Raw genomic sequence first — 14,232 nt, forward strand, 5'->3', positions numbered from 1 at the left:
GGACTTTGCATATAATATTTACCCTCCACCTCCTCTGACTACTCTATTCTTCGTTGTGGCTTTCCTTCTCTTCATAACGGAAGTGACAGTGCTAGGAACTTCATTGAAGGTTTCAAGGGGAAGTGAGGTTTAGGATGACTCTATTTCAGACTCCATCTTTTTGCTGGATGGAGCAAAGAAATAGCCTCAGAGTGTAAAAGCAAACAAATGAGGAAGCATACAACTACAGCAGCAACAGCAGACAATAGGAGGTAGCAAAGTGATAGAGGAAGTGACTGATCAAAATGCCTTGTATTCATACATTGGCATATAAAGCAGACACCCCTTTGTACCATTACTTTAAAAATAATTAAAGCATAATTATTATATAAAACATAATTATTATATAAAATGTGGGACAACTCACTGACGTAACTAAAGGAGGTTAGCGTTCTCTCTGCTTAGTGACATAGTTTCAGGTGAGTCATCCCGTAATCCAAACTCCACAGAACACTGAGATTTGAGCATTGTAGTTTGAAGCCAGCCCAGGCAGCAAAGTCCATGAGACTCCTGTTAACCACCAAAAGTCTCCCAATTAACCACCCCAAATCTCCAGTTAACCACCAAAAACCAGAAGTAGAGCTGTGGCTCAAGTGGTAGATCACTAACCTTGCAAAACAGCTCTTGGACAACATTCAGGCCCTGAGTTCAAGCCCCAGGACCAGCACAAAGAAAGTATAAGTTTTTTGTCTTATCAACAGTATTTGAGACCTAAGCTCATAGAGCTGATGTAAAGCAAAACAAATAAATGCAATGTAGCATATGCTTAGAGGTAATAGAACTATGTGTGCCATATTAATCTACTTTCCTTTTGCAGAATTAATGGTGTTTGTATGCAGATTCTGTGATATTAGGTAGTTAAGACTTAGTCATTTGCCTACTATCACAAGTAAGGAAATAGATTATATGCATGTGATTAGGTAAACCAAGTGAGAAAATGAAAATGATGTTTTAGTTCAAAACACTATTATTAGCTATATCTGGGTGGTAAGCTTCTAAATAGAACTTTATGACTTTTCTATTTCCTGCCAGCTACCTGATCCAAGGCACTTTGTGTCCAATACATATGTCTGATACACGTCTGGACATGTATTGTTGGATGGTAATTCTTTACTATGTTGTGCATTTAAGATATAGCTGTAATATTAAAGACAGGGTTGAATTCTTTTTATGCAGATGAGATTTGCTTTATAAAGTAAAGGAGATTAGAGACTTATTCCAACATTGCTTCTATTCCTGAAAAGATTCTGTTGCCAGCAACAGAAATTCTGTGTATTGCTCTCACTATTTCGCACAAGAATCCTTGATCCTGTTAATTTGTAGCAGCAGTACCAAAAAACTTCTACCTTTCCTTTTGTGGCACTGTTACCGGTAAGTTCAATCACCTTTTGTTGTTTTAACTTCCTTGATTCTAAAATAATAACAGTGGTACGAAAGTATTGAACAGTTGGAAGAAAACATCGGAAGGGCTTTTAAGTCAGTGTCTAGAGTATAATAAATTCTGGATGCCTTTGCTGTAGTGATTGTGACCATGACAATTGCGACAAATGTGGCTGCTAATGTGCCTGACCCTTCCATAGTGTCTAAGAGCTCATTTGCACCAAATGACATTCAGCTTTCTATAAGCAACCAAAAAAGCTTCACAAAAGATATAGATTTTCCACTAATGGAGTGGTGAAAAAAAAATGACTGCAGGATCTATTGTTAGTTCTGACAGTCGACCCCCCAAAAGTTTTGAGAAATGAAGCGGGGTGTGAGTAATGTCAAACCTCTTAGATAATGGTTCCAGGAGAAGTCCTCCACTGGATAATGGTGGCAATGTTTCTTCACTGGTTCTTGAAGATAGAAGTTGTTGGCATTTTGGTGTCTTCCTCATAGCATTCAGCACAGTGTGTTTATTTCATTTTTAAAATGTTGGTAAATATTGTCATGCTTTCTGCTTTCACTATCGACTAATAATATGATGGTTTTCATTGTGATAACTCCAAGAATGAGTACGGTGTATTTTGAAAAATTTTACGTCCTCATTTATATAGTTCCATTCTGTTTTTCTCCCTTGCTCTTAAAACATGTTTGATGGACTTGATGGTGGTGATACATATGTACCCACATATATGTATTGTGTTTTGATTCTTTTCATACTCCACCATCCTTTTCTTTCTCTCTTTTCTGCCATCGATTCCTCCTTCAGAAAGCCCCTCTTTCAAATCTATATCCTGTAATGATGGTGATGAAATGAGCAGGAATGTGATACATGGCTTATCTTTATGTATATTATCATTATCTTTTGTTTATGTGGTACTGAGGAATTGAACCCAGGGCTTCATGCATGCTAGGTAAGCACTCTACCACTAATCCATATTTCCAACCACTACTTGTCTTATCTTGTTCAATAACATGAATTCCTGCTCCATGTATTTCCCCAAAATGACATAGTTCCATTTTCTTTATGGCTGAGTAATATGCTATGGTTTGTGTACATCATATTGCTTTATCCATTCATTATTGAACACTTTGGCTGATTCCACAATTTGGCTGTGGCAACACAAAGTTTTATCAATTGCAGTTGTTCAACCAATATGTTGATTAGGTGCTTAGATGGAGGCGAGGGAGAAGAATTAGAAATATAATGTTCATCAACTGAAAACTGCTGTCCTACTTAAAAAATGAATTTGCATTGTATCATCTTTACCCACAACTTCTGAAAACTACTCTAGTTGGCACTTATCATTTGACTTTGTATAACATGTCAATTTCATGGAACTTGAAATTCCTTCGAACGGTCATAGGATTTCCTTTTTATTATTGCTTCAAAATGGAAATAGGTGTTAGCATAAGGGCAAACCTTCTTCAATCAAGCTTAATAGAATTTGTTGCAAATAATTGAAATTTAGGGTAGGTAGGGGCCATCTTGTTAGAGTTTAAATACCAAGCATAGTTACTGGAACCAAGTGGAGACTTAATTAAGTTGTTGAACAAGGAATGCATACTATAATATGTTCATTTCATTTCACAGTTGAAGAAACTGGAGGAGATAATTTGCTCATAGTCACACAGTGACATAGGAGGTCTTGAAACCAAATGTCTTGGTGTCACCATGCTTTAATTATGGATCTCACATTTAAATTGTAATCGCTAGAAGACTTTAAATTTAGTCTTTGCATACCTTTATTTTAAAGTAAGGATACAAATCAAATTCTTAGGCTTGTTCATACTAGTCTGAAGGACTGATTTCAAGGGAAACTAAAATGTCTGTAAAAATCGTCTCCAAAGTATACCTATTGGCTCATTTGCTTTCTCATACCGTGTTTCATTTTTTGTAATTTTTTAAAATTATCTTTACGTAGTAGTACAGAGGAGTTGGCATTCAACAAAGCAGTTTATGAATACAGTGCATCTTGATCATCCCTCCCAGCCCATCCCTTCCCTACTTTTCTTAATTTTTTAGAATTTGTATTGAATTCCTTTTGCCATTTAACCAAAGTTGTTTCTGTACACAGTTCATCTTGATCTGTGTCATCCCTTCAACCTTCAACATTTACAAACACCCCCCCCCCCACATAAGTTTCCTTTTTCTCTCTTATATACTGTGAAAGTTTCCCATCCACTCCAAAGACTTCCAGGTGGAGCCATTTGCCTCTCAAGACACAACCCACCGCCTACTTCTTTCTCTGTATCTCTTAGACTTTCAAAAGAAAAAACAAAGTTGCTTATCCTGTTGCTTCCTTTTCTGCTGTTTTACAGGATGGGAAAAAGGAGTCAAGTTCATGCACGTGTTTGAAGGGGCCCAAGTTGACAGAAATCGGGACAATTGCCTGGATGATAACGCTCAGTGACGCCCTTCACAACTTCATTGACGGCCTGGCCATTGGAGCTTCCTGCACGTTATCTCTTCTCCAGGGACTCAGCACTTCCATTGCAATCCTGTGTGAGGAGTTTCCGCATGAGCTAGGTGAGAGACACTGCTCCTGTGGCAAAGGTGACTTCATCTTGGTTTTAGCAAGAACTGTCGATGCACCAAGCTGAAGCAATCATTGTGCATGTTGATGATTATCTTGGATCTCAGTCCAGAAACAGAGAGAGAGAGAGGAGAGAGAGAGAGACCGAGAAAGACCGAGAGAGAGGAGAGAGAGAGAGATTCATTTGCTCTGTTTTTTCCTTTTTCTTTTTCTAGGGGACTTTGTGATCTTGCTCAATGCAGGGATGAGCACCCGACAAGCCCTGCTGTTCAACTTCCTGTCTGCCTGCTCCTGCTACGTTGGGCTGGCATTCGGCATTTTGGTGGGCAACAATTTTGCTCCAAATATTATATTTGCACTTGCTGGAGGCATGTTTCTCTACATTTCTCTGGCAGATATGGTAAGAAATTGAATCCCTTTGTTTGCTTTAAGAGGAAAATTGAAGAAGGGTGGCCTGCTTTCCACAGTGCACAAAGTCATTCCCATTTCAATGGGTTCACTTGCACCAATGGTCACTTGGAAGTGGGTTTCCTTGATTCTTTTATCTCTGATCTTAAGGATAGTGAGTTTTTTTTTACTTCTGAAATTGGCATATTTACTTCGGTCTCTTTTGCTCTTGTGGTGCACAAAGCTCTCTGCCCCATGTAATCGTTTCCCCCTGGTTTGTGAGGATGTAGAATTAGAAGAGGAACAAGCTGGGAAAGTAACTAGCATTTGCTTACTTCAAAGGCCAGAGCAGCAAAAACTTTTGGGGCAAATCAAAAACTAGCACAAAAAATTGGGAAAAAATTAAAATTGGCAATATTTCTTTGGGTCAGTATATATATATGTAGGTCTATATTTATGTCATTGTCTTTATTCATAACTGTGCGAGTATATATGTGTGGTTAAAACATGTCCTGTACATGTCCATGGGAGTTGTGGATAACCTTCTAGAACATGCAAATCTAGTGTATAAAAATCAAGGAATAGTTTTTATTATATATGGGACTGAATTACACATATAATTACAGAAACAACGTAACTTAATATGAATTATATAATATATGTTATATTTACACATGTTATAGTTATATAACTCATGTTGTATGAAGTTAAATTTATATCACTTATAAAAATTAATCCATATGTGTGATTATATATGTAATTCATGTAACTTATATATGAATTCATGTAACCTATATGAATTACATATATAATTTAAGAACTTAATCTCCATATGAATTCTTAGCTCAAATTATAGCTACCTGGGTTCATTGTTCTTTGCAGACCCTTTTAAGAACAAGATTTTATCTCTTTAAACCACTGCCACTTTTGTATTTTTCTCCACAGAATTAATGCTTTACACTATCTTGATTGTAGGTGGTCATTTGTCCTTTCTCTGATATAAGAACAGAATCTATTAGAGATGTTCAGTTTGAAGAAGAGATACTAATAAATTATGTTCTATATCCATACAGTGGATTTACTTTTTAAAGTATTGGCTCACAGCTTTCAACCATTGTATCTGACTGGATTTTCTTAAGCCAAGTCCATACATTGACTGTAGATTCTGAGAACTTTATACATGGAGAAAATGCACCAGAGCATCTACAGACAGTAATAAGAGAAGATGTTTTGAAAAGTTGGCATTTCCTTATATCCGGACATAGCTTCTTCATGTAGATAAGATGAAGGGTAGATAAGATGCAGCTGACAAAGGGTACATTTTAAGTAAAACAGCATGGGGTTTTAATTACTTTCACTGTACTGGCTTCATTTTCTTTAACCCTAGAATAACGCATCATTTATTTAAGGATTTTTGTGAAGGTAGAATGAGCTAAAGGAAACAAATTGAAAAAAAGGGGGAAATAAATACATGGCTAATTTTGAAACTGTCTAACAAGCTAATATTGGTATATACTCTGTGCCAAACCTAAAATAGTCAGGCCCTTAGACCCAAGGCAGAGTAAAAATAGGCACAGATCCTATATTCACGAAGTTTTCTATCTAGAATGAAGCAAACCAGGAACCAACCAAACAGAAGCCATGCACATGACAAAAAAAACCATTAGTAGTTTCAAAATGCAGTGAAATAGAAGGTGGTGGCGAACATTGGGTTACTTAGTATAAACTAGGATAATTTATGGGAAGCGATTTAAGATAAAACCTGTGGAGTTTCATCTATTGGAAAGTTAGAAGGAATGGAGTTTAGGAAAAAATCGTGAAGAGTGTGTAGAAAGGCACTGTGCATTTTGGGTGTTGAAAGAATGATGTGGAAGGAAGAGAGAGTGAGAAGCGAGAGGAGTGATCGAAACAAAATGAGAAAAATCCCAACAGACTCAGTTGAAGAACACAATTTCAGTTGTTTTATTCTATTGATGGTTGAAGCATTAATTACCCCAGCCACACAAGTTCTATTAAAGCATCAAAACATTGGAAGTCAATGCTCAGCTCTCCTGTAGAAATCTATGTGCGACCATTTTATGTTTGACCACAAGATGGCAACAGTTATCTAACAATCTATCTTCTAGTTTCCAGAGATGAATGATATGCTGAGAGAAAAGGTAACTGGAAGAAAAAAGGATTTCACCTTCTTCATGATTCAGAATGCTGGAATGCTAACTGGCTTCACGGCCATTCTGCTCATTACCTTGTACGCAGGAGAAATCGACCTGGAGTGATGGGAAACCGAAGATGGTCTTGTTCATGAAGGCATTTCAGAAATTAAAAGGAAATATCTCCAAAGGGATTTTTAAGCTTACCCTATTTAGTTAAAAGATAATTTTGTTTTCAAGATAATTGAATTACTGCTTTCAGACCATTATTTGTTGTTTAAAATGTTTCAAAAGGTTTTTGGTTCCCATCTGCAATACTCAGTGTATGGGTCTTCTGTAAAACTATGTTTTTCAGTGTTTTATGCATACATTAAAATCATCATAAGGCAAGACACATGTGTTCCATAGTCACGTAAACACCCAGACCCAGAGAAAAATACAAGATGCGTCATGTATAGGTCACAGAAGGCTTTCGTAGTAGGATGGAAGTTTCCAATGACTTCAGAATGACTTTCTTGCCATCAGTTTGTTCTCATGCATCCAAGAGCAGGTACAGCCCAAATGTGGAAGAGAATGAAAACATTTTTAGCACAGAGACAAATGATTCCAAGGTCTTAATGAACCCCAGAAAGAAAGATTGCTCCTATTGGGTTTTAGCAAGTTGTAGGAGTGTTTTGAAAATGACATTAAACTTCTGTGAATTAGGAAATCATCAAAGCCTTGCTTACCCTATGAAGTTTGGTTTAGAGCTTGATCTTTGAGTATGAACTCTAGAATTCTTATTTTGACTTAGGTTAAGGGTCTTAAATGGCAGAACAGCCTGTGAAGCCGTTGTCAACTGTTTCAATATACCCTGTGTTTGTTTTGTAACAGTGAAGAAATATGTTGGTTGGGGGTGAAAGAAACTGAATATAATTTTTAAGCAATTTGCCTTTAAAGATGCAGATAACTATTTAGCAGAGATTATTTCCATAAATACTGAACAACAGCTGGCCTGCTCTCCAGGAAGGACTGCTTAACTAGAAAATAGACATTCCTCATGGCTACTTGAGAGTCATTCAGGAAAGACTTTTGTGTTCAGTGTTCTTTTTTCTATATAGCGTATCTTGGAAAGATCATCACACCATGGCGACATTTCTACCCTTTCTAAAAGATAAGAGTCTGTTCATTCATTTAGTAGGAAACAGAAAATTAGCTCAAAATGGAAGATTCTAACCTCAAGGCACACTCCCAAGTAACTTAAGGAAAGATGATTTGACAATGAGGAAAATTACCATCAAAAGCCAACAGTTATCTCAGGAATCCTATTTTCCTGCATGTTTGATGAACATTTTCCAGAGATGTTCATGTATATGTCACTTTATGATTGACAGTTTAAGAAATTATCACTTGACCAATAGTAAACCATGTCTTGTATCATTCATTATTCATTTCATATGTCTTTTTTTTAAGTGGATTCTATGGTGTTTTGGGGGTGTTGGATGAAAAGGAAATTGATGTGTTTATTTCAAAGATATCTAGCAAATAACTACTACAAAGATTTATTATTCATCTCTGTGAATAAAATCTATTTTTTGTTCATCTTTTACATTCAATCTTAATAAATAATCTTTGTCTTTTTAAATATAGATTGTGTGTCTTATTTAATAAACTATATCATTATATAGAAACACGATAGTTTAATGATCCTTGTTGTATATGTGGATTATAGTCTTTCATTTATTCAGTTTTTGGTGCTCATTCTGGGGCTTGAAATCGGCCTGGATACTGTCCCAGAGATTTTTTTTTTGCTTAAAGCGAGGACTTTACCACGTGAGCCACACCTCCACTTTGGGCTTTTTGGAGATAAGAGTCTCATGGAGTTTCCTGCCCAGGCTGGCTTGGAACTGCATTCTTTAGTTCTCAGTCTCCTGAGTAGCTAGAATTATAGGCATGAGCCACCAGCTCCTGCTTTGTATGAGTAATTCTTGCTACTCTCTCTCCACGTGCTTGCTTCTTGTTATTCTGACCGTGTGCTTTGTTGTTAATCATTTTCCTTAGAACAGACAACAGAGGTAACAGGGCAATGAAGACTAAAAAGAAAATGGTCACTTAGTAGAGGCCATGGTTGAAGATAAAAGGTAGCAAATAGAAAGTTATGATTACATTTAAATGACTCGAGGTAATGTTTCAAATAGCTAACCCTTTTAGTCAAGGTATCTTTTTCCAATGCTTTCATTATACCAGCTAAATACATTATTTAGACTATAAATGGGCTACTGGGACAAACTAGAAATGATTTAACCAGATTTTATAATTGTATATATATATATATATATATATATATGCATTTTAAACTGTATTTATTTTTGGTGCAGATACTGGGGCTTGAACTCAGGGCCTTGTGTACTCTCAGCAGTTTCTGCCCAAGACTGGCACTCTACTAGTAGAGCCATTACTCCATTTCTGGCTTTTTAATAGCTAGTTGGACATAAGAATTTCTTGGATTTATGTACCTGGGATGGCTTCAAACTAGGATTCTCAGATCTCAGCCTCCTGAGTAGCTAGGATTGCAGGCATGAGCCACTGGTGCCAGACATATAGGTTATATATGTTAATTTTTCATCATTGAATTTTAAAGAATGCCTTTAAAGAAAGTTGCCATTTATGGAGTACTCTAGCAGACTGCTATGATAGCACAGGCTGTGACATGGGGTCTCCAAGAAATGGATGAGGAGATATAAAGATGTGTGATTAAGATGGACATTTGTGGGTAAAGAGGAAAATAGAAACGATGCTGTTCACAAGAGAATCTCATAGGATGGATTGAAACTGGTAATGCTTTCTGCTCTCAAAAAGCAGAGGAAATTCATGAAATATGGCCCATGCTCAGCCAGCCCCCCATTGTAGTCATTGTAGACATTGTTAGGATAGAAAGGTTAGATTAGTGTCTGACTTCCAGAAAATACAGGGGCTCAAAAGGGCTGGCAAATGGCTTTAGAGGCAAAGTGAATAGAGTTTATTGGGAGAATCTTAGTGTAGTAAGCAAAGTTGGGGAGGAGGGACCTGTCTTGAAGACCAAGTCAGTTCTCAGTGGATTTTCAGGAAAAAAGATGGGCGATGTCACCTGGGCCAATTGGAGAGCTGGGATACATCAAGAAGGAGGAGGCCTGAAGAATACAATAGGAGTGAGGTTGGCTTTAAGGGCTTCTGCAAAGAACCTTGCTCTCTCCTAGAGTCTTTCCCCATCGAAGCACTAACCAGGGAGGGGCTAGGAACTACAAATAGGCAAACAGGGTGAGCAGAAGTCTAACCATTAACTAAGGATTGTAGTACTGTTTGATGTGGAACAAACGCTTTCTAAAACTGACTTGGCATTCTGCATTTAAAGTGACTGTAGGATTTCACAGTCTGGGAGTCCTGGGTCAGAACAATTCCTATGCCACTCCAAGCTTCATCCAGGTATAGGGGAAAGGCAGCCGATCCCTATCCCCCAACACAAGCTTAAAGGTTAGTAAGGAATAAAATCAAAGTTGCTTTTATTTGCCCTCCGAGAGCTTCTTGTTTGTTTGGTTTTTTGCTTATTAATATTTATTTATTTGATTGATTAATTCATGTTTGCAGTTCTGGAGATCAAATACAAGGACCTATAAATGTTAACCAAACACCAGTGGATCACACTGTGATCCCATATTAACAAACAAACAAACATATAACTAACTGCCTTCTAATTGCAAAGTTTCAGGAAATTGTTGTCAGTTCCTTTGGTCGTTGGGAGTGTAATTACTGTTTCAGGGGGTGGAAGGGATGAGTTGTAGATGTAGGTCCTTAATAATGTAGCGCTATATTTATCGTACTTTATACGAATAACAAGGCTATTCATTTGACAACCGAGTGGTGTTACATTGAACGTTGGTCCCAGTGGTCACATGCTTCCGTTCTCGAGAAGATACAGCTGCCTACCTCTCAGTGAGCCTCCAGGGATGCTCCTCCCGCAAACTGCTTTCATGTTATCTCACATCTTTTAGGCTTTGCTTACATAGGAATCCCTACATGTTATTCCAGTTGAGAAGGGAAATCTGTCTAAGGAAGCGTATGTCCATCTATGCCAGAAATGCAGTTGCTCTCACAAACTAAGCATTTTTAATTTACACTCAAGGAAATGTTTTCATTTCACTAAGAACTGAAAATACAAACCAAGTCCGCTGGTGCCATCTGTAATCCCAGCTTCTTGACAGCCAAAGGCACGAGGACCATGAGTTCGAGGTCAGCCTGGGCAAAGTTAGTGAGACACTTATCTGAGAAAAGGAAGTAAAAAAAAATGCTAGACCCGTAGCTCCAGTGGCTTCTATTCTCATGAGAATGTTACTATGTCAATATGCCAATTACGCATGCACTTTAAAAAATTAGTATTCTCTCTGACCTCAAAGAATTGGTCTTGTTTTCAGAAGCAGGGCAAGCTGGAGCAATGAGGTCATGGGGACACAGGTGATCTGAGAGTGTGGATGCCCAGAGCCACACAGGTGCTGCTGATCTCACCGGGCAGCTGTGCACAGCTGGAGAGCTCTTCCTCCCATAGCATCCTGCAGTGCCCTCTGCTGAGAAAACTCAACAGGGTGCTGCTAGTGGCGCGGCTGGGTGCTGGGAGGCTTTTCAGTGCTTCTGTGGAAGCTCCAGCCAAAGGGTCAAGCTGAGTCTGGGAGAAGGTAAATTGATACAGAGTGCAGGGAGTTGTGAGATCCAAACGGCTTCCCACTGCATGTGTGTAGTTAGTTGTTTGGTGAATAGATGAATGTACATCACCATATCTTAATAGGAACCGACCATTTGTTTCTCACTGATCTGCAGTGCATGTCTTTTCTTGGAAGAGGAGGTAATGATGTACGAATTGGGTGGGGAAAAATAAGACAGGAAAGTGGGGTAGGTGGGTGGAGTTGGTACTATGTCAGAACAAAGTGAAAGTTTATAGGGGATGGGAGGAAGACTTGGACTGTTTTGAGAGACTAGCTCAAAGGCAGACTTAAAATACCAGCAGGTAACAATAGTCTGAGTAGCTACAATAGTCCAGTTATCTGTCTAGCAGCACTGCTTGAAGCCTTGACCATCACTTACCTTAAAATCCACTGCTTCTAGGTGGCAGAGGAGAGAGTGTTCCTCCAAGTGTTTACTGAATAAGCAGTTGGTGCCTTGTGAGAATTTCCTGTTGCAGATGTGTCTGTCCCTTACCTCAGTGTAAGGTACGAAAGACAGCATCGATAGCGATGACCACAGAGCTGAGAGGCTCCTATTACTCCCCGCCCACACTTGTAAATAGATGTTTTCCCTTTGGGAGGCATATATTTGTTAATTTTAAAGCTGTTACTCTTATAATTAGGTATGAGCTTGTTAATGAATTGGAAACATTGATTTTAGAAATCCAAGGAACCGTGGGGGAAGGTAGTTCATAGCAGCTCTCTCCTTTCTCTGTGTTTTCTCTTTGTGTTTCAATTTCTGAAAAGCTAACCCTCAGAATTTCTTTGTGTGTGCATTTTTACAGACGACAGCACAACAGAACAATCACTAGCACCATGCTAGCAATCCCTTTGCGATTTAAGGCTAAAGAACATGCACAGTATGTTAGATTACTCCTAGAGATGACATTGTATAAGGTGGGATTTGGTCTGCCTTGTAAATGTAGGGCCTAAGCTGGCAAAAGCCATTGCGCAACATGGCTAGAATAATGCATTTCAGGTAGCTTTTCCAGTTTCTCGTGACTTCTGTCTCCATTGTTACTAGCTTCAGTCTTCCTTTGTAAACTGATTGCCGCACACCACAAGGTTCAGGAAGGCTTTTTATTGTTAATATAGAGGGATTACAGTTACATAAGTCAGGTAATGAGTACATTGCTTTGGGGACAATGTCACCCTTTCCCTTGCTCTCTCCCAGTTTTTCCCTCCCATTCCCACCCCAAAGTTGTATAGTTCATTTTCAACCTAGTGTCTAGTGCGTACCGCTGCTTCATTTGTTCATCCTTTGTCCCTTCAGGAGGGCTTTTACATGAAGGCCAAAAGAGGGACAGCCAACAGTGTGGGCCACAATTTGTTCACAGAGCTTTCCAAAGAGTGATGGAGCTGAAGCTCTTGTATATCACTACAGAGCTACTGGTGGTAGCATGCCCCCAAATAAGGACCATCTTTACTTGTTCATCCTTATTCTCCATAAATGTCAGAGCAAGCAGAAGACACTGGAGTGGCTGCTGAACTGCCCTTGGGTTACGTCCCTGACATCCTTGGTCCTTCCTATTTTTTTTTTTTTTTTGTTAACTAGCTCTTTCCATTGTGGGAGTTATTCAGGTTATTTTGATGTTGCAGTTAATACTGTTTTGGGGATTTAGAGCGTTTGTTTTGGGTTTCTGTTACTCGTAATTAATTTTTGTTCTACACATCAGTTTAAAAATATTTATTTCAAGCATAATTTGTGGCTCTTGAATTCAATAGGGTGCCTCAGAGTATTTTGAGCTACATTTGTCAATGTCTAGAGGTAAATGGCTCTTTCTGAGGGACAATAGCAAAGCCATTCCTGTGGCGGTGAGCAAAAGTCTTTCAGAATTTCTAGTTTCTTTTTTTTTTTTAAATTTAGTTCGGAGTATACAGGAACATTGTTCTTGTTTTAGTCTTTGCATTTAGTCTCTGAGTTTAGCAGATTAGCTCACTAGTGTTGGCTATAGGAAGGCTAACATTTGATGCTACTGAAATCCTTCAGAACTGAAGAGAGCATCAGTTTGTCATATATTTGTCATATAACCCACATAGGTCTTAGAATAGTTAATGGCATTGGAATAATATTCTAAGTATAGAACCATATATTTTTTAATAGCAACAGTAGGATAACTGAGGGAGTAATTTATATACCTTGACAAGCCAAGTAAAATCAGACTTTTTAGATAATTCCAAGGAAGGTGTTTAAGGTAGGGTATAAATCTAGGCCATACTTGATATGCCATGTGTTCACAGAAAATTGCAGTTTATCGCCAACTCTCACTTGCTTGTCAAGTTATTACTTATTATTTTTATAGACACCTGCCTTTTTAAACAAAAGAGCCCCATTTCTCTGATACTTATACTTATCATCTAGGTTAGTATTGGAATAATTTCCATTTTCTTCTAAATGATGTTTTAACATGAATTGATCAACCTTCACATCTTTTTAAAATGAAGATAAGCAATTGCAGGAAGCCACTGTAGATGAGGAGGAAAAGAATTCTGGGCTTTTCTCCTGTGAATGGATGAATGAGTAAATGAATGAATGAATTGGGCCTATACAAATGTATATTTATTGTCTATAGATGCCAAGCCTGGAGCATGATAGGGTGGAACTGAATTCATCTCAGTAGTCTACTTAGTTCACTCAGCAGAATGCATGTTATAATTTCTATTACTGCTATACTTATCCATGTAGAAAAATACATAGATGAGGAAGATGTTTTCTGATACATTGGTAAGTGATAACTCTGTGAGGCTATGAAATAATTTTTAACTGTCTTTTTTTAAATGTTGGCTTTTTTCTCAATTTCCTCCAATAAACATGCCTGTCAATGCATGGAGTAAGGAAATCTCTGGTTAGTGGGATTCTGAATCAATCATCCTTCAAAATTTGTTCTTTTTAATATCTTCCAGTTTTCCAATGGCATATATTATATAAAAAGCATATATCTAATAGATGTTTTTTAGGAGAAAGGA

At 37.9% G+C, this 14,232-nt stretch overlaps 1 protein-coding gene across 1 annotated transcript in view; it reads left to right on the forward strand.

The window, feature by feature from the left end:
• Positions 1–8,159, forward strand: part of Slc39a8 (solute carrier family 39 (zinc transporter), member 8) — a 58,579-nt gene extending 50,420 nt beyond the window's left edge. The window contains exons 6-8 of the mRNA XM_013023828.1: positions 3,784–3,991; positions 4,214–4,398; positions 6,512–8,159. Of these exons, the coding sequence (XP_012879282.1) occupies positions 3,784–3,991; positions 4,214–4,398; positions 6,512–6,661 (543 nt within the window). The 3' untranslated portion in view covers positions 6,662–8,159. The remainder of the gene's footprint in view (positions 1–3,783; positions 3,992–4,213; positions 4,399–6,511) is intronic.
• The last annotated feature ends 6,073 nt before the right edge of the window (positions 8,160–14,232 follow it).

Source organism: Dipodomys ordii, unplaced genomic scaffold (genome assembly GCF_000151885.1).
Source record: "Dipodomys ordii isolate 6190 unplaced genomic scaffold, Dord_2.0 Scaffold70, whole genome shotgun sequence".
Taxonomy (NCBI): Eukaryota; Metazoa; Chordata; class Mammalia; order Rodentia; family Heteromyidae; genus Dipodomys; species Dipodomys ordii.